At 37.5% G+C, this 21,657-nt stretch overlaps 1 protein-coding gene across 2 annotated transcripts in view; it reads right to left on the bottom strand.

Moving 5' to 3' along the window:
- The window catches only part of fgf14 (fibroblast growth factor 14), a gene marked incomplete at its 5' end in the record, with an annotated part of 154,067 nt that overhangs the window by 50,446 nt on the left and 81,964 nt on the right, over nucleotides 1-21,657 (bottom strand). Inside the window, one exon of one of the 2 annotated variants that reach the window (XM_079821204.1) lies at nucleotides 7,568-7,760. The exons of the other annotated variant lie outside the window; for it this stretch is intronic. Coding sequence (XP_079677330.1) covers nucleotides 7,568-7,760 — 193 coding nt within the window. Of the gene's footprint in view, nucleotides 1-7,567; nucleotides 7,761-21,657 lie in introns of those variants that run through there. 2 annotated transcript variants of the gene reach the window in all.

Consider the following 21,657-nt stretch of genomic DNA (forward strand, 5'->3'; position numbering starts at 1 on the left):
CCGTAACCATGTTTTGAACATGTATTAACCATGTATTGGTCTTTTTATTTAAAGGAATTAAATAATTACAGGATTAAAAGGAGTTTAAGGAAATAAAAAAACAAATTAGAACAGTAAAATAAGTTCTAGCTCTAATTATGAAGTAATCAATTTAAACTATTTGCAAATATTATTTTATTTTTAAATATGCACACATTCACGCTTATTCATGTCTAATAAGTCAAAAATGCGAAACATTTCTTGTCTCGTCACATTCATTTATGAATTACATGAATCACGTAAATTATAGTATATTTTCAATTTAAAATTGCAAAATTTCATAAAAAACAAGTTGAGTAGTTTGCATTACTAGATATTACTATCGGTTGTTGAACATATGTATCGTAAAACAGTTGTAACTAGCTAAACATTTAATTTTGGATAATCTTACCACACAATCTTTCACTGTTAAAACTAAAGTGTCACGTTGGAATTCACACTCATCTGGACTGCCTTCTTTGATTTGATTGGCCATCTCAGTCATTTTTTCATTGACGAGCGCTGTTAGACGGCTGAGGCAGAGCAGCCTAAAAATGTAACTTTTAATACTTTTTATCATCTTAACAACAAACAGAGCATAGCGTAATAGAGTCCAGCAGAGCAGCATTAAGAATATGGGGGGGGGGGGGGGGGCAATTTGGTAATTTCTTTTTATTGGGGGGACTTGTCCCCCGTCATTGTGTATGGTGGTTACGGCCCTGCAATACAAAAATACATTCTTTCTTAATAATAATAATAATAATAATAATAATAAAAGCATGTTGTTACATTATTGTGATGACATAACTGTAAAGCAGAACAGCAGAAGATACAAAGACAATAATAATTTGATATCAACAGTCAGCTTATCAGAAAAATCATTGAAGTAACCAGGCAAGTGAGCTCGCTTAGTCACTTTTCACATGAACAGTTTGAGTAGCACTGTAATCTGATTGCTAAACAGAAGGGAAAGGTTTCATGATTACAAATGCCCCTTATTTTGCATGCACAAATGGTCACAGGTCTGTTTTTTTGGAAAGAATTAAACTGGATTTTAGGATGTCATACTGTAGTAAAAATGAAGATAATGGAAAGTGTGTCCCCTCTAGGTCATTTTATGTCAATAACTGATTCTGTATGAATTCGCTCCTGTGTTCGTCATGACTTCCTGCTTAGAACAGTAAGAGGAACAGATTGTTTTGTCATACGAGAGTGGAGATCTAAAGGATCTAACAAACCAAAGAAGGTTCTATCAAAACACTGTCCTTAAAACACAGATTACAGCTACGCTGTTTTAAGACGCGTCTGCTCAGAAGTATCGCTAAGGGAATACCGGACGTGTGCATACTAGACAGTGCTAATTCACAAAGACACAGAACAGCAGTTTGCACCGTTGGAACTCATCTAAATACAGTAGAAGTTGTGACATGTGGTGGACGAGCGTTCAAAAGCAGCACCAAGCATTCAAACCAAATTATCTCGTTCCAGTTCTTCTGAAGCATTACATGGGGAGACGCGTTTCTCCAGGTTTGACATCAATAATTGTGTCTTCAAATCAATCATAATGTAGCAAGTTTTAATATGTGGACATCAGCTAAATTTTCAGTCATCTAGGTTTAGAATGACGTGAGGAAGAGTAAATGTTTTTTGGGGGAATTATCACATTAAAATTGCAAATGAGTATGTTGGGATTGTAAAATGATAGTGTGAAACAACAACTACAACAACAAAAACAGTACCTGGTTGTTTAACTCTGGGGAGGCTGTGTTGTGCTTTAGTAAACACTGCTCGGGGGTAATCACATAAATAGATGCGAGTGCCACCAATTTCAAGAGACAGGAAGGGAAAAGCGAAGGATTTTTCACAGCAGAAAGTGCTGTAGTCTCATTTGGTTATAAGGGTCTCCTGTGATACACTTAACCAGCCTTGTTGTGCTTAACTCCAGGCTGGTAAACAAATAACTACCTTGTCATATTGATGTATGCACAATGCTGCTGTTTACCGTTGACCTGCTGCCCTGGTTTTGCCTGTTACGCCAGGGCAGAGCTGAAAACACTGGCACGTCAAAGGTGCAGAGAGAAAAAGAAAGAGAGGGCGAGAGAAAAGAACAAAAGGTGGATGGAGAGGGCGAGTTTAAAGGGGAAAGAAAGGTACAAAGAATGCTAATCACAGTGGTGCTTTATGATATCTGCCTCCACCTACACAGCGATAGTGCTGAGACAGCATCCTGAGAGGCTTCAAGACAGCAAAGAGCTCCCCAGAATTTACTTAGACAGGCACTATGGGGGGGAAAAAACAAAAACAAAGAACAATCCAAGAGATGGGCAAGAGCTATGGTGCATCCTCAAACTTCTGAATGCAATATTGAGAGGATGTAAGGAAAATTACATTTGCAATGACAAAAATGACATTTGAGTGGTGCTTGCTCATGCAAAACTCGCCGGTGTGATGCAAGGATGTTACTACATGCGGTTGGTAAAGTGTTTTTATTGCTATTTGTTTTGTTTTTTCAGCATGCTGCTATGCAGTTGCTAAGGTGCTCCGAGTTGTTTTTTGCATGTTGCTATGTAGTAGATTGGGTGTTGCTAGGACGTGGCTAGGTAGTTTCTTACTGGCCCAATTCAAAAGAGCCCACCTCGAGTGTCTATATTCTGGTCTCTAGATATGACTCAGCTCCCTCCTTTATTGTAAGCCTATGGGATTTTTTTCAACTGATTTATCACCTATCAGGCAAAAACCATCGAAAAACTAATAACACAACTCTCTTCAACAAGCCATCCAATGTGAGGTATAATTCACGTCTGCAGCACAAATGGTGCAAAATGAGTTTTGAATCATTATCTCTACACATTGGGGAAAAATCATGATGAAGCTTACTTTAGCAAAATCAATGTAACAAATGGCATCCAGATAATCAACATACAGAACATGCATCTCTCACGCCTTTCCATAAAAAATAGCAATAAAACAATACGACATTCTGTCATCATTTACTCACCCTAATGTTGTTCCAAACTATGCAACTTTTTTTCTTCTGAGTTACATAAATTAAGATATTTTGAGTGTTTTTTCCCCCCGTATATTAATAGGAAGTCGTTGGGCTCCAATTTTGTTAAAAATATCTTCTTTTGTATTCCACAGAAGAAAGAAATTCATACCGACTTGGAATGACATGAAGGTTGACAGAATTTTCATTTTTGTGTGGATTATACCTTATAACCATATACCTCACATTATCTTTACGAACTGCTTTATTGTCACACTGAGAATAAAGAATCAAGCATTGTGACAAGTGAAAATTCTGGAAATACGTCTGTTTTTTAAAGATGACTGATGTTCACTTCGTAACGTTCATCTTTATAAAAGGTTAGCAGCAGGTGCATGGTTGTGTGTGTGTGTGTGGTGGATAGAGAGACACAAGGAGACAGACAGGTGGAGGCAGCTATCATCAGACAGAAGTGGATGGGGTGCATGTCTCACTGCACACAGCACCAGCTGCAGACTTAACCACATGTGATTGACCCACTATAGACTTTCAGGAACCGGAGAAGGGCTTTTCCAGCTTTCGTAAGCATACCCACACTATCCATTGTCACAGAAAGGACTGAGAAAGACCTGCCATTTCATTAAATCTCAGAACTACTAGTATTATGAGATTCATACTCTCTTCTCAAATAACTAATGTCCGATTTTATGATGCAAGAATCCAAAATTTGGTATTCCTTGTGCGTGTGTGTGTGTGTGTGTATATACAGCTCTGGAAAAAATTAAGAGACCACTTAACATTGATTTTACAATGTTAAGTGGTCTCTTAATTTTTTCCAGAGCTATATATATATATATATATATATATATATATATATAACTGACATATATACACACACACATCACCTCTATAAATAACAATGAATATCATCGTTATAACCATCTCATTGTGGAAAATGGCGGAAATGAAACACGTAAAACCAGAGAGTAATTTAGTCATTATAGGCGGACTGACATCAAGCTCAGTAATTTACACTGTGCAAGTACAAGCACCACCTTACACTCAAGACTAAAAGAGGAGCTGTGCACTTTCAGTCAGGACTAATTGAGTGTATGCAGGATTCATCAGACTTTTTTTATGAGACTTAGCATAGAGAGAGATTAAAAGCTAGTCTCCACTGGTGGTCTTCCATTTCATTGAGCATTCTAATTGGACGCAATACGTAGCGTCCAAACAGCGTGTTGAACCATGTCTTGCGGTGAAAAATCTCTGTCATATTTATCACTTATCTGGATAATAAGCATCAGCGCACTGAACATTCACAGTGGATAAATGCAGAAGCACAAAATGACAATAAATACCACAAAACTCATTTCTGGGCAGTTAATTGATAAAGATGTTTTCTGCACCCTTCCTGGTTTGCTACACGCTTTTAGCGAAACTTGAATGCAAGGTTAGAGTTATACATTTTGCTATAAAAGAACTTTCTCAACCTTCCTCCTACTAAATGTATAAATTGAATTTGGCACATGGCGTCTTAGTAAGCAATCACTTCACAACAATGTTTATTTTTTCATGGCCATGGGACATAAAATGTCCTGTGGAGTAAAAAGGGTAAAAATTGCTACATGGCAGCACTCCGAGATGCAATCAAACAGATAGCCAGCCTCTCTGTTTTGAACAAAGAGATTTTAAATAAATGAAAGATGTGCTTGTTTTTACCAGCTTGACGGAGACCTTTCATGTCTGGAGCCGTTTTTCAGAAGTCATAGACATTTACAAACAGCTCAACGACCTCGTTTTATTAGAATCGTGCCATTCATATATCAGACATGGATGGTTTGAAATGGCATAAAGGTGCAGCCTCCAAATAAACTGAAATAAATATACCAACAGTTGGTCAATTTCAATATCTGACCTATTGTGAGCCTTAATCATCCTTTATTCTAAGATATGCCAGCCTAATTTACAACTGTTGTTGTGAAATCCTGGGTAAAAGCGAACACATACAACTGTTAAGACTGTATAATGCATATATCTAAGACTTTGGTCACGGCTGACAGCATAGACTGGGCATTTGAAGTCAACAGTCTGTGACCGTTCTGACATCTTAAATTGAAACGGTACCTTACAAACCAAAGCAAGACCTTGTGCCAATGTTGGAAAAGCTAAAATACGGACATATTTAGGTTTTCTTCGATGCACCAAACTCCTGTTTTACTATTAATTCTTTATTCAATTGTGCCTTTTGAGCAAAGAAATATTTGATCCCAGAATTTAGTTTTAGATGACAATCATGGCAAAAATTGAGTGAGAACTCAAATTAAACGTTTCTTGAGCTTACACATTAAGCACTGAAATAACCAGCATGACAATGTTCTATGATAATGGATCAATGCAACATGACACATATCGCTGTAATAATATGGTCAAGCCAATGCCCTGTCAATAATAGCATTCAGCTTGAGAGTCTAGAAAGTCAAACAAGTCAATATTAAACCGTATTTATTGTTTTTGGATGCGGTGATGAACAAACCTTGAACCACAAGCTTGAGGTCCACACTAGCACTCCAAATGCAACATTTATTTGATTTTGCCATTATTATCAATGTTCATTCGCCAGACATTTGACAAACCTAAAAGGACACTGACCATTTGCCTGAGAATTTTTTTTTTAAACTACTGTCTTCTCTGATTTCTGTTACTACACTGCCACAAGGCAAAATGTCCAAGTTCATGCTCTGTACGTGCTTTTCCATACTCTGGGGGATTTTTCTTTTGTCTGCATGTCACGACCTAAAAGTCCGACTTAAAATGGAGACAAATGTAGCATCTCACTGCCTCGTATGATGGGAGGCTATGCTCAAAAGCTATGTTGAAAGTGTCCACTACTGAATTACCACCACTAAGCTAACCATTATTTCTCCTGAGCACACAGGCTACATGTGAAAGAGCCTAGGATGGTGGGCAGGCTAACGCTCAGCTTCATAGAGCCCCTGGTGAGCCCTCAAGAATGTGAAAATGCTCACTGAAGAATTTTGTAAATCTAGCTGCAATGGGAAATTAATGAGGTAAATCCCAGGGGGTGCTCCGTCAAGAGTAACTCAGGCAACAACGCAACAGGCAGAAGGACTCAAAAAAAAAGAGGCTGTCTGTGAGCACTGGTAGTCATCTTGAACAGCAAATGCTTAAAGACACCTTATTTGAATATTTTTGAATTGTCCATGTGCAATTGTACATAGTGACATCATGGGTAAGCTTGTCCTGAAAGCTTTGTAAGAAGCAGCTTTCCAAAAAAGTTAAACCTAGGAGTGTGAGGGGAGGCCATGAGCTGTTCGCCATCTGTAATAAGATGGCCGTCACAGGTGCACGTTAGCTGAGACGTTGCAGGGCTAATTCATCACTCTCAGTTTCTCCTGGCAACAGCTACATCTTTTACTCACTACTTATTTGTGCAAGATTCCCCTCTGGACATCTCTGACAGGTACCATGATATACAGTATGCCAATTCGCCACCTCTATTATAGTTTTATCAGACTGTAGCTGATCTATTGGAAAAGCTGCCTGCCTACAATTTTTTTTTTTTGCTTTAAGGGCCAAAAATGTCCACACAATACAAGCACAAATACTTTCTGGTTGTAAAAATGAGTATTTAACAGCCATGATTATAATTATACATTAAAAATTCTTTGATATGATTGTCTTGAGCTGACTGTCAATTTATACAATTAATTGTTTGTCTCCTGACAAATTGCTAATCAATTTCTGATTATATAAGTATATTTTCTATATAAATAAATGTGTATGGTTAAAATGCACTATTGTTGTTGTTATTATAAAAAATACTTTTAATACATTTCTAATAATAAATATTTAAGTCATATCATTTTTCATCTGAACGGGTCTCCATTACTGTGGGGGTGACAGGAAGCTTGCATTGTAATTTTAATCTTACCTAAACTGAATATTGTGTCACTGGCATTTCCATTAAGATAAGCTGTCACTGAATGTTGTTTACTGATGGTGTGATACAGTGATAGCATTTTTTTTTTGTTTTTTTTTGTTCCTGCAACACGTTGGGCACCTGCTGCTTCACTTGCATTCATGAAACGTGCCAATAATTCAACATCAACACCTCTCAAGGGTAAAGCAAAGACTGAGAGAGAGGCTGCCCAATCTCAGAATATTCCAAACAACCTAGCTCAGTATAAAAATCACATCTAGCTCTGATATATGTGGCCTTAAAAACGGAGAAAATACTGAGAATTATTTAGAAAGTATGACGTACATCGATTTGAGTTGAATGCGTGCCCTTAACCATTTTGATGGATTTGCAGACTGATGGAAATAAAACTGTCTGTCAAATAAATCTGTCAAGACGCAAGTCTACACAAACTCTATAAGCTATTCTCGTCGAGATAAACAGCAGCTCAAAGCCGCGAGTCCCAATTGTTGTCAAAGCTGAATGTGAAAATGAAATGTGGGCGTATTATCTCAAGACATTAGACATCGCATAGACTTCTTATGTGCACAATTATGGCTTGTGTACGGAACTTCCCACACCTTGTCGTCGTAGTCTGCGTTTCCTGAGGCCGAAGATTCGCACTTTGGAGAAGATGTCGACCAGGTTCCCATTGCAAAGCCCTTTATTCTTATTGGGGCTTTTTCTCCTTCTGTTGGTGGATGGTCGGTCTATGTGCTGCTCCCGTGCCTGTCTCTTCTGGCGGATCAAACCGCTGGCAATCGCCGCTGCCATGTCTCAAAAACAGGGCTGTTGAACTCCTTACACACAAAGCACAGACAACAACAAACCGCCCGATCTGTCTCAATTATTGTCCCATTTTTGCGACTGTTTGTGTGCTCTGCCCTCTGAAATGCACGGATGATGATCAAAGATATCCACACACCACGAATGGCGAAATAAGACACTGAATTAGCATAATGAATACAAAGGTGAAGTGTTACTCAACTGTCCGTAATTCACATGTTCTCCGATTTTCATTTCGAAGTCACGGTTAGCCTACTTTTCATTCCTGATTCCACAATGGTTTTCGGAATACGATTATGACACGAGTTGCCCGGCTCCTCCAAAATATAGAATATGAAAATATATTCACGTCACGCTTGAGAGTGTCTCCAATCCGCCACTTTCCTTCCTCTATTCTGGAGCCGGTCCTGATGAAATTCAGCACCCTGGGCAGCGACGTCCACTCCCGGAGTCTGAACAAACAAAGCGTTTTTCGTTCTGAGCTGTCAAGCGGAGAAACGCGACCACCTTCGTCTCCCAGGTGGAGCCCTGCGACTACACATATTCATGTCTCACATATTCACCAAGTTTAGCAGATATCCACGCCGGTTCGGTTCAAACATCCGCTCATCTTGAGAATAAACGACGGCGTGACGACGGTGACTCGAAGTTTGAACGGAGGTGTTTATTGTTGATCTCCTCAGACGATCACTCCCCATTCAGTCCCATGTTCTAGGTCGCGTGGTTATTCAATAACGACGTGCGTTTTTCCTTTTCTAAAGCAGCATTTCTTGTGAGGGGAAAAATGTAAGTAACACTGAGTGGCTCCGGTGAGAATGACGTCTACCCGGTGTGACAGGAACGAACAAATAAATAAACTCAAATAAAAAAGCGGGAGTACACAAATGTGCAGCATAAGTGAGCCAGGAAAGAAAACGTATTCAAGAAATGCTCCTCTTCATTCTCCAACTCGAGCTCATTTAGCGTCTCCAACCGTTTGGAGAGACTGAGGCGCACGCGCTTCCCGCCTCAGCCTCATAGATCAACGGCATCAACAAGTCTTAACGACCACGCGCTTCCCGCCTCAGCCTCACATATCATCAACAAGTCTTAACGACAAACTCCTCCTTTTTGCCATTTCAAAGACGAGAAAAACCCACTCTTCACTTAATGTCCGTATGTCCACGGAAGGCTTGTTCTCTGAGTGCACGAGCTGGTAATAAGATTCAAACCCGTCGATGGCATTTAAATTAAATAGAATAGAATTAATCTGATATAATCCAGCGTTTATAAAAGCTATAAGCAGTTGACAGGTGCCAATTAAAAAAAAAAATTATAAATATATTCACACGCCAGAATACATCATTATTCTAATTCTGAATAACAGATTCGAAACATGTATTTTTCACTGGATTGTGCGTATTATGTTTGTGAGGCAGAAAACCTGCGAAATTGAATGCCTGAGAAATTAATTTCACACAACATCCACCGACACGCAAAAAGAACCAGGACTACAACACACCTCTGAGGTGCTATTGAGAGCCCCAGTGCTTTAGGCAAACACACCTATGTAACGCATTGTACGGATGAGAGCCTGTGTCTTTGCTATAGGCCTGCATATATATGTCGTCTGTTTCTTTAATCATATGGTAATGAGTGTTGCGATAAGGGCTGTGGTGCCAATTTAATATCATGCCCCAATAACACACAGTATTTTCTCATTTAGATTAATATCACCAGCGAAACACAATCACAGAGGAGGAATTAAAAAAAAAAGAAGGAAAAAAAAGAAAAGAAAAACTCAAGAGGGCCATCTGCTGTTTGTCGCTGTAATGAAATATTCAGGCTTTCATCCCCTTGTTGTTTTTCAACCCCTTCCACCTAAATAGACTGACAATGTAACTCTGGAATGGTATTTCCACACTCGTCACTGCTTGAGCAGATTACCAAGAAAATATACAAATATATGGAACATGCATTTAAATCTGATAATATACACATTCATGGGCATTCACAAGAGTCTTATTGTATTAAAATGGGGGGAAAAACTGACCCTATAATACCTGAACAAATCATATGAGCAGAGAAATACCAGATTGCTAAAATAATGAGAGCTTAAACTGACTGCATCATTGCCGATGAAGCAGCCACTGCAGTTTGTGCAGCCGCCAGCAGCGGACACTGTCAGCTTAACTATGACTCCATTTATTTACAATAGCAAAGACGGATCACTAGGTTTCATGAATAAGCCATTAACATTAACACATCTGTACATCGTGGACATTCAAATGTAAATATTTGAATAAAAATGCCTTATCTGATATACATTAACATGATATAAAGCTATATAATGCAATGATTTTTGGTTAATAGCTTATTATTTCAAGTTATGCTCAACATTTATATAGTAAATGCAAAAAAAAAAAATGCTTGCAACATGACACAAAATAGAGGTCTGACAACATGACTTTGTGCACAGAAAAAGAACAAAAGAATGCAAAAAAAAAAGTCAGTAATCAACAAGACTGCGGTGCAAACTACACACAAAAAAAAGTAATGAAAGAACATGCCTGTGGCATTTTTTTAGTTCTCATGAATACAGAATTGGATCTTTTGCCTTTTCCTCTCCCATTTCATCTTTAGTGTATGGCAGGAAACTTTACGCCTCAGAAGCGTTTACTCAAAATAAAAGGAAGCAATCAAATGGCAAATGGATTACACAGCAAACCCCAAAGACAAAAAGAGACCAAATAGGGAACAAACATTTAAATTCTAAATCAACTTGCACACACAAGAGATTACTATATTTCTTTAAAAAAAAAGAAAAAAGAAAGACAACTGGCGTTGTCATGAATATGAGATTGTGCACATACCTACATGCTTTCTCCTTCTGAACGTATGAGACTCCATAGTGATCCCATTGCACATTCAACTGCGGTAACAGCACATTTCCCTGCCTGGCTGTCAATGCCATGGCCCCATTTATAGGGTCTATATACTCACAGATAACATTATTAGTAAGATCTGCCCCAAACAATTGCCGTTCAGCCAGCTGAGACATCTCCGAGGCTATAGAGGCAAATTCTTAAATAACAATGTTCCACTTTGAACTTTTAATTATGATGAGCGGAAGTGTTCTGTATTTGACTTAATTTCACCTAGAGTTTAATGTAGAGGCGCCCATGCGAACAGCACAGCTCGAAGATCATAAGAGAACAGATGTGTAATTCAAGAGAAGCACTTTTGATGTAGAACTAATTAACTTCTATATAAACGTGAGCCGACTCCAGCCTCCCACGCTATCCTCCACCTGGTCTTTTATGAACATTAGCTGACAAGATGAATGAAACATGGTCATTCTAGTAAATGCCATACGATACAATACCACACGGAATCAAAGAGAATGGACAGCTAGTCTTTTGAAAAAAACATGAGATGACTGCAACTTCTGTTCTATACAAATGAGCAGTGCTCTGAAGCTGTCCAAATAATAAAAGGGAAAGAGAGATGGATGAGATTGAGGCGAAAGGGAATACAAACTACAATTTCACCAAAGCCCAGTGGAGCAATGAGAACAGGAGAACTATATCTTACTTCAAGAAATGTCAGAGCAGACAGAGACAACAAATAAACAAGTCGATACTTTGTATCACTATGGAAGCCTTTAGGGTCGCCTGGCTTTTATTAGCTGTCGTGATGACAGCAGTTGTAAATTGGACTTAACGTCATACGCGCTGAGACAAGAGGAAAACAGGAGATTTAGCGCTTTGTTTAAATCAAATTGTTTCACACTGTTGGGGTGGGAGAGGGAGTTTAATTTAATTGAGGAGAAAGTAATGGTTTTTGGTTAGTGTTGTTGACACCAGGGTTTAATCGGCTTGGTGAAATGTCACCGTTCTGAGAAGCTGAAGACACTGAGGTTCTTGAATGTGGCGGCGAATGTAGTGTTCCGCATAGAAATCTCACCATCATCTACTTTAATGGCTTAAGCTAATAAAGCAGACTTGATTTGGGAGTAACAAATCACAGGATTAAAAGGAAAATGAGAAATTAGTTTTCTGTTTAAGTGGCAGAGACTCTCTCTCACATTAAGGGAATTGTTGAAAAGTGAGAGGAAAAGTAAGAGAAAGAAATAAAAGAAAGAAAAAAATGTTTCTAGAAATATCTAGACAAATTCTGAGTCTTATAAACAACATTGAAGCAATGCTGGTGATATTGATAGGCTATTCCAGCATTAAATATATATAGTATTAAACTAAATGGCGATCATATTTCAAAAAGTTCTCAATCTACAATAGCAGCAAAGTGTCATTTTGTTATAGAACCAGATTACTTCAAAATAAGCACTAATAATTCACAATATTACTTAAAACTATAACGTCTAAAAGCCATGTGTGTATTCTGAATAACATATTAGCATTTTTTGTGTTTGCAAATGTTCTGTTTGCATGGAATGACCTACAACATTTGGCAAAATATGAAATACACAAGCAGAGGACATTGCGTGGGATTCTGTGTATCCCATAATGCAATGCACTCAATTTCACCTTCCACTTCACCTTCCACTTCCAATGTAATCAACAATCCAGATGTAATATCATGATTTTAATAACTTTTTATTGAGTTATTATTTAATCAGACTGCCAAAAGTGAAGTTATGTTTAAACAAAATTGCATTAAAATGCAGAATAACCATATTTTCTTTCCCAGATGTTAACTGGACATGACTGCTAATTTAGATATGTAGGAAGAGGTAGGATCTTGTGTCAAAGTTGTTCAAATTTGTTCATGTATTGGTGCATATTGTTTCTATATTTTTTATCTGTGCATATTCTTCTATAAAAAATTGTATGCAGTACACTGTAATTTACAAAATATGCAGTAAGCTCTATCTTATCTGACTACACTACAAAAAAATCATGCCTGATTTTCTCACTTTAAGAAAAAAGAAAAAAAAATTGTGTGCAAGCCAGTGGTATTCTGCGTTATGAAATAATAAATGTGACGAGTCTCTAAATCAAGCTAAAAGCCAATGTAAGACGAGCACCTGTGTTAAATCAAATTGGAGATTAATGAGACAAGAACAAAGAGGATCCAGCAAATCAATACAAGTCGGTTTGAGCTTGAGGGTTTTGCCATTAAGCTTGACATTTAAATATCAACAACAGATCTGATTACAGAGGTGAGAATGTCAAATTTATCCTAATGTAGTAAAATGAGCAAGGACACTTCCCTGTAAACAACCATACATATTCTTACATACAGACAGACATTTTATCAGGGGCTGACTTCGCCTACTGACTTAGCATAACGATAAGCAATCAAAATAAATGATTGTATATTAATTATATTATATGAGATTAACTGGTTCTGGCACTGTTGATATCAAAATGTAAGGATTGCATTATTTATTGTTACAGTATGTGTCATTTTATTGTTGTGCACTTGTTTTTGTGTTATACCTGTTTTTTTATTGCTATTCATTTAATGGAATTGGCTGTACAGCACTTTTGTCACCTTTTCCCTTTATTAAATGTGCTACATAAATAAAATAAAATGAACTATATTAACAAAATACATTATTTTGTATTAACAGTTCGGTGCTTCATAATTGCTCATACTTCAGAAGTATGCTGGTTTAACATGATATAACTTCAGAGGCATGCTGTTACTTTTCTTCGTAATTGGACATACAATCTACATAATAAACACTCTATACTGAACATCTAAAACACCTTACGGAAAAAACGAAACTGACTCGATAATGTCGTTGGATTTAGCGTAAGTGTTTTCAACTGCGAGAGGCATTACACTTTCTTCATAAGTTGAATAGCGAAGGTGGTCCGCCGCAAGCAAGATATTTGACTTTATAAAGTTTTAAATATGGATATTTTTCTGACAAAAACCCCATCGATTTGCTTCAGAAGGCCTTTATTAACCCCCCGGAGCTGTGTGGATTACTTTTATAATGGATGGATGCACTTTTTTGGGCTTCAAATTTTGGGCTGCCATTCACTGCCATTATAATGCTTGGAAGAGCCAGGACATTTTTTATATAACTCCGATTGTATTGAAAGAAGAATGTTATATACACCTATGGCTTGAGGTAATTTTCATTTTTGGGTGAACTATCCCTTTAACAACTGCACAGCAATTGCCACAACCCTGGAAATGACCTAGAAGACCCAAAGAGTTTTGCATGACAAAGCACCATACACATTTTACTCAGAAAATGTACAAATTTTACTTTCTTCTATTATTGGCAAATGCCTCCAATCTAAAATGTTCAGTATGTGTGAACTCTGGGAATTCTGTCTTACGTGTAATACTCGACACCTTTGGTTGTGTAAAGAGGTATTGTCATTTCTTTATGTCATATTTAGTTGTGGTTTCTCACTGACCAGAAAGAAAATGAGAAAATCTGAGAGTGGTAAAAGGTTTCATGACATACTTAAATTGTGTGGTGGTGGTATGTGTGTTTAAGGGGGGAGGGGGGGGGTGGATGTCACTGTTGACATGTTTTCCATATTGCATTGAGAATAGAGGTGCTCAGTGATGTATACAGCTTCAGTTTTGGCTCATCACTGACCCCTGGATAGTGAGAGCAGAGTGAATTTCTCAGAGCACTGTGAGAGAGTGTAGTCTAAATAACAGAGAACAACACAATGCATCACACGCCATTACTCCCACCAGGGGGGTGGGAAATGCCGGGATGAGCTCCAAAGAGATGGATATAGACAGAGCTGCTCCATGAACAAGAGTTAAAAATTCTGCTCACATCTCTGCGTGTCCTTTGATCCGGTTTTAAGTATGCAACATTCAAAAGTGTCTTGTCAGCATTGGAGCAAAAAAAAGCTCATCCGAGAAAGCCTGGGCAGAGACAGTGAATATAAATGAGTTGATTCTCTGCCTGGAAAGCCCTCTTTTTTCTGCTCTGTGAGAGAGAAGAGGGAAGGACTCTGCAAAGTAATCTCCCCGTGGAAACCCAAGGGGCCTCCGAGCACACAAAATGGGCCAAAAGCGTTGAGAAACCCCTGGAATTATAATTATGTTCAGTTCAATTGAATTTAAAGCACTGTAATAAAGATCCATGCTATCTAAAATGCTCTCATTTCAGGTTTAGGGAACATCGGGGTCCAGTGCACAGTCACCGTTGGCTGATATCAGTGTTTCCTACATATATTTTTGCAGCAGGGAGCTGCTCATTGATTGCCTTTTTTTCGTATCCTATATTTTAGTAATCATCATAAATTTTCATTCGAAAGCTTACCAACTCAAAATTCATCCTGTGAAAACCGTTTTGAAATCGGATGTTGCGTTACCATGGAAACGGTACTCTAAATTCTTCTGGCGGGCTCCTCCCCTATCAGGCGGTGTCAGGTTTCATATTACAAAATTTATTTGAACTACTTTATAATCAAAACACATATCGTCGGAGAGGTCTGAGTCTCAAGGTTCCATATTTGGTGACTGTTTTTTTGACAGTTATTTGGACAGAAATTGAGTAATTTGTTACAGGAGAATGCATTAAAAAAAATCAATGGAATGTGGATGACATCCGGTGGCTTTTTTTAGTATAGCGCCTCAACAAAATCTCATGGGAATTTACATTTTTGCGATATCAACTTCAAATTTGAAACACAACTTGGTTAGACATTTTTGATTTTATGGTAATTTTACTTTTTGTAAAATATGCATTTTATATAAAATATTTTTTTTAGGACAGTACGTTTAATTTACAGTAAATTTAAACTTCCATAACTTTTTCATACTTTCATTTTTTATCTGCAGAGTGTCGTCTTTAAAACGAGACCAACCTCAGGTCTATATTCCAAAGCATTCTTGAATTACAGCCATTTAAGTTTGGATAGTGCATTTTTGTGTCTATTCTCAAAAAAGGAGGGGTGACAGGAAAGGGGTTAAAAGACCCAGCTCATAAGAAACATTCGTTCATGAATAAGACTAATAATAATAATAATTTTTTACATTTATATAGTGCTTTTCTAGGCACTCAAAACGCTTTACATGGAAGGGGGGAATCTCCTCAACCACCACCAGTGTGCAGCATTCGCCTGGATTATAGGACGGCAGCCATATTGCGCCATATTGGACAGGGGCCAATGGGCAAATTTGGCCAGGATGCTTGGGTTACACCCCTACTCTTTATCGAAGGACATCCTGGGATTTTTAATGACCACAGAGAGTCAGGACCTCGGTTTAACGTCTCATCCGAAGGAAGGTGCTTGTTACAGTATAGTGTCCCCATCACTATACTGGGGTGTTAGGACCCACACAGACCACAGGGTGAGCACCCCCTGCTGGCCTCACTAACACCTCTTCCAGCAGCTACCTAGTTTTCCCAGGAGGTCTCCCTTCCAGGTAATTACCAGGTTCAGCCCTGCTTAGCTTCAGTTGGAAAACAGTCTTGGGCTACAGGGTGATATGGCTGCTGGTCTACACTGATCACACTGTATTTTTTGATTCACAAAAAGAACTGGATCATAAGTAATTTGTTCATGAATCGGTTTACACTACTCACAATGTATGTTTTTCATTTTAAAAAAAAACAGATCATAAGTAATTGGTTCATGAATCAGACTAACGGCTTGCATTGTAAATGTTTTTCATTAAAAACATCATTTGTTTGTGAACCGAACAACACTGCTGGCACTGTATGTTTTTGATTCACAAAAGAACCAGATTATTTGAGTCATTTGTTGGTGAATCGGACTACTTGTGCTATGTCTTTTTTGATTCACAAAAAGAACCAGATCATAAGAGTCATTTGTTGTTGAATCGCACTACACTACTTGTGCCGTGTTTTTGATTCACAAATAGAACCAGATTATTTGAGTCATTTGTTGGTGAATCGGACTACTTGTGCTATTTCTTTTTTGATTCACAAAAAGAACCAGATCATAAGAGTCTTTTGTTGGTGAATCGGACTAAACTACTTGTGCTGTGTTTTTTGATTCACAAAAAGAACCAGATCATAAGAGTCATTTGTTGGTGAATCAGACTACACTACTTGTGCTGTGTTTTTTTGATTCACAAAAAGAACCAGATAATAAGAATCATTTTATTGTGAATTGGACTACACACCAAATGTATTCATCTAAAAAAAAAAAAAAGGAGCCCAAGGGAAAAATGTAGCCTACCTACAGTCTGCAGTGACATGTGCGCTGTTCAGACATGATGTGACTTTCAGTAAGAGTGTGAGAAAGTGAGAAAGCCCTAAAGGAGAAGTTGGCACACAGGGAACGTCCCTTCAATATAACGTCCGCAGTGTTTTTGCTCCCACACACCACATGCTGTGGCCCGTTTCTTGCACTGGCCTGAACCAAATGACATCAAGTAAGAGCACACCCACCTAAATCCTAACAAAGGCTTGCGGGACACCCACACAAAACCCCTACATACAAAACACATACATCATTTAAAATGGCAAATCTGGTAAACGTGGGAAAGAGAGACTGTGACAGAATAAGCATGAAAGCTGGAGGGAGAGAGACACACCACTGCCCCCTACAATTCACAAGATAAATGGGATTTTTATTAGGTACATCCATTGAATGCTAATACCAAGCAAGCTGCTTAGTCTAATGCCCATCCCTAATCTGAACCTTTTTCTCTGGACTGCCTGTTTCAGCAGTTACATGGAAAATCCCTGTTGGTCAACCTACTATAGCTCAGTGGATTTTTTCCCCCACTTGTGTTCACTTCATGACGGATGATTTTTTATCGTAGCTTGCTCCCTAGGATTTGTTTTCTTGGCTGGAATGGAATGCATAATGAATTTGCACGCTGACAACATAGTAATATGTCTATGTCAGCTATTTTGAATGACAGGGCAGATTATAATGTGCTAGAAACACATGGCAGTTGAGTCAATATTTCTCTGAGGAAGGTTTATGAATGTCTCATGAACAGCCTTTAACAGGCCTTGATCCATTTGTCAATATGTCCCCATGCAGGGCAGCACAGAAGTAACTCCAAAAGCACATGCACACAGGCTTTATCAGTGCTGAAATCCTTTCAACTGACCTGGAACCTGCTTGAAATATTGATACCGCCTTAATTAAATCACTTTGTTGTAATTTTATCCCTAAGTGAAACTCATTTAAAATGAGCAAAACCACAGATCAATAGGAACTGTACCTTTTGTTGCAGACTTAAATATCGCTTCCCTTGAAAACTGATCTGGAATGCCAAACAATGAGAAAGCTGAAGCTACGTCAACAAAAACCTAGTGCAGGCTGTGAGTGTCAACATGTACCATTGGAGTCAGGTTAGTGTTAAAGCAATAGTTTTTGTGTCAGAAAGAGAATAGTGAACATTCTTCAAAATGTCTCCTTTTGTGTTCTAAAGAAGAAAGTCATATGGGCTTGGAACAACATGAGGGTAAGAAAATTATTACAGAATTTATGGTTTTAGGTTAACTATTTCTTTAATACAGCAGTAATCAACATTTATAATTTCACTTTATAACACTTTATAGTAACTCTTTAGTCTTTAGGTTGCACATTTAATTCAATAGTCCACTTTAGAACTAACTTTACGTAACTTTGCAACTACATGTCAACTAACTTTCATGTATGAAGTAGTATGAATATGTGAGAAAGTGTTACCACACTTTAAAATAAATTTCATTAGGAATATTAACAAACATTACTATGCTATCTAATACCTAATGGATCATCAGTTAAAAAGTTAAGAAATTAGTTAATTGTTAGAAATGGCATTAAAAACATTTTAACACTTTATAAGGTTTAATTTGATAATTTAACTTAACATGAACTAACAATTATTAACAATTATTATTTTGGTTCATTTCAAAATCAAAATATTAGTTTACATTAGTTAATGCACTCTGAATGAGCAGGAACGAACAAAGAACTATTATACTTTTTATTAACTAACATTAACAAATATTAATAAATGCTATTAAAATACACACACATATATATATATATATTGCACATTGTTAGTTGCGTTAGCTGAAGTTAACAAATACCTTATTGTAAAGTTTTCCTGAAAATACTACAGGGACCCCTGGTTCAAAGGCCTCACTTTAAAGGTGCACTATGTAACTTTTCCGTCCACTAGAGGTCGCCTGTTCAAAACAAAGGCCTAGTTTGATGACGCCACGTTTGAGCACAGAATCTTGGGACGTGGTCTTCACCTCACAGCCGGTGGAAAAGATTCGGGATAGGACTCATGTTCATGGATGTGATTATTAACGTTACTGTAGTATGAAGCAGAGCAGGACCGAGTGTTGTGGAGCTGAGCAAGGTCGCTGGAGCGATTGTTAATGAGAAGTGCGGTGGGACATTTATTATGACACAGTCGCCACCGCCACTTCCGGTTTTCCGGTCATGGGTATGAGGTAACGCAGCTCTGTTGATCATATTAGACACATCTGAGTGTGTTGAAAATGATGTTATGAGGTTACTCTGTGCGTTCGCTCGGCAGCTGCTATGACACTTGTTCTCACTGCAGTGAGAATAAAGCGTTTCTGCAAAATAAAACCGGAAACCGAGGGTAACGCAGATATGACGCAATCGACAGGCAACTCCCTCACACGTCCCGGTTCCTTGGTTAAAATAGCAATTTCTCACGATTTACAAATAGTTGGAAACATTTGGGATATTGTAAGTACTCAACTCAACTCAACCTAGTGGTTTTTGGATATTTTACTAAAAAAAAAAATTCCTTTAATACAGCTGTTTTTTAACCGGGGGAAAAAAAATGGATTCTACTTCAGGAAGTCAGTGACATGTCACTTACATCTTAAGAGTCACAAGGTGATCACAAACATTTCCTCAATCTTGCTTCACAGTACCTGTGCTAATGTTGCATAATCCTATAGTATTTGTGTTACACCATTTATACAATAAATTACAATCTTATCCAAGACTCCGTTTATCTTGGCCTCAATAGTAAGAAGGTTTAATGCTTTTGCGTCCCTGCAGAGGAACCTTAAGCCCCGCAGAGCCTTGAAAAACTGCTGAGCAGGTGCTAAAAGCCAAGGGAAGGTCAGCTGCAGAGAACAGAGAGACAAAGACCATCCCTGGACCCTTCTCATCAGCCAGGAAAAGAGATTAGCTGTCTAGCGTCTGGCCTACAGCAGGCAGAAGTGCACTTAATACTGTTAGTGATCGTAGCACAGGTGTGAACTAAGATACGTACACAGTCAACACTGTTAGTATCTCCAGAAAGTGTGCGATAACCTCGCCACACACTGCTCAACACACTGCTTGTTTACTTGTTGTACAACCACAGCAAACACAAACCAGCCATTATGCACCCGTGATAAACTCTCTTTGACATATTTACAGCAAACAGATTCTCCCTTGAAGGAAAACACACATTTAAATGTCATTCCCACAACAGACACAGTGCAACACAAGATATCTGAAGCAGCTCTGAGATCCATATCCCACAATCCCCACTTCCCCTGAGAGAAAAGAGAGAATATCTAGACAGAGGTACTGAGGTAGTTTATTTGCTACCATAGTGAAAAATAAATACACTAAAATGTATTTGAAATACATTTATTTTATACTAAGTATACTATGAATACATTTACATATATGTACTTAATATAAATACCCTACAATTGTGCTTTTGGTATACTAAATTGGAACAACTAATTTTGTATTTAATACACTTTAGTTATCCAGAAATAGCGCTGAGGTCCAGATTTACTTAAGTATATTTGATTGTGCTAAAGTAGAACTATTGCAAGTATACTTTAGGTAAACTTTAAATATCTTGCATTTAAAGACAGATATTATACAGTGATCATGCTATCCTTAGTGATATTAAAACACATTTTAGGCTTATATTAAGAAATGTCAATTGTGTAATAAAGAAGCAGGTTACACCAAATAAAGTTTAATCATAATATTTATATCAGTAAGTCTCAAGTGATATGTCAGTAAATATGTTAATGAATTTAGTTTTTATGAAATAAATGTATTTTAAATACATTTTGGTATATATTTTTTTCCTCTTGCATTAAAGGGATAGTTCAGCCAAAAATGAAAATGTTCATTAAAATTTTCAACTTTTCTTCCAAAAAATACAAAAGGAGAAATTCTATGAAATGTGCTGATGCTCTGTTCTTTTGCACACAATGAATAGGACTGACCATTCCAGCTTTAAAAAAGTACACAAAAGCACCATAAAAGTGATCCATATGATGTGCACTGTATATTCCAAGTCTTCTGAAATCCTACAAAAGTGAGTCAGTGAGTTGAACCACATCTGATTTGTAAGTATATCATTCTGATTTGTGAAAGAACAAACTGTTTCATTCATAAAACAGACATTGCTATTTCATCACGAGTTCTCATAAACATACCAAGAAGTGGGCACTTGCCAAGATTGTCAGTGAATAACAATTATATTTCAGTTTATTCCTGCATACAAAGTTATCAAAAAGCTTCAGGATAACCTTCAAAAAGTCTCCTTTTATGTTCTATAGATGAAGTGAAGTCATACAGGTTTGGATACAATTTGATAATAAGTAAATCATTCATTTTTGGATGAACTATCTGATGAATGGATGAAGTTTGGTGGAGGTCTTTATCTTTATATACCATATACTAAAATACAGGCACACATAGTGTAAATAGTGTAAATAAATGTGTAAGTAATCAAAGGGACCTGTGATAGCAGAGACAAAACCAATGCATGAGCACTGACACAAATTATATAAAGGGTTTATGTGATTAGGGGCTTAATCACCTGCAAATAATGATTTATAGTTCTTACAGTCAGATAAGCTAAATTGCAAATTGCTGAAATCCAAAGAAGCTCCATAAGCTCCATATAAAAAAAATGGTAGTTACTAAAATTTGTAAAGCAATACTGAAGAGGTAGGATATTAGAAGACACATTC

Source organism: Gobio gobio (assembly GCF_949357685.1).
Source record: "Gobio gobio genome assembly, chromosome: 7".
Taxonomy (NCBI): domain Eukaryota; kingdom Metazoa; phylum Chordata; class Actinopteri; order Cypriniformes; family Gobionidae; genus Gobio; species Gobio gobio.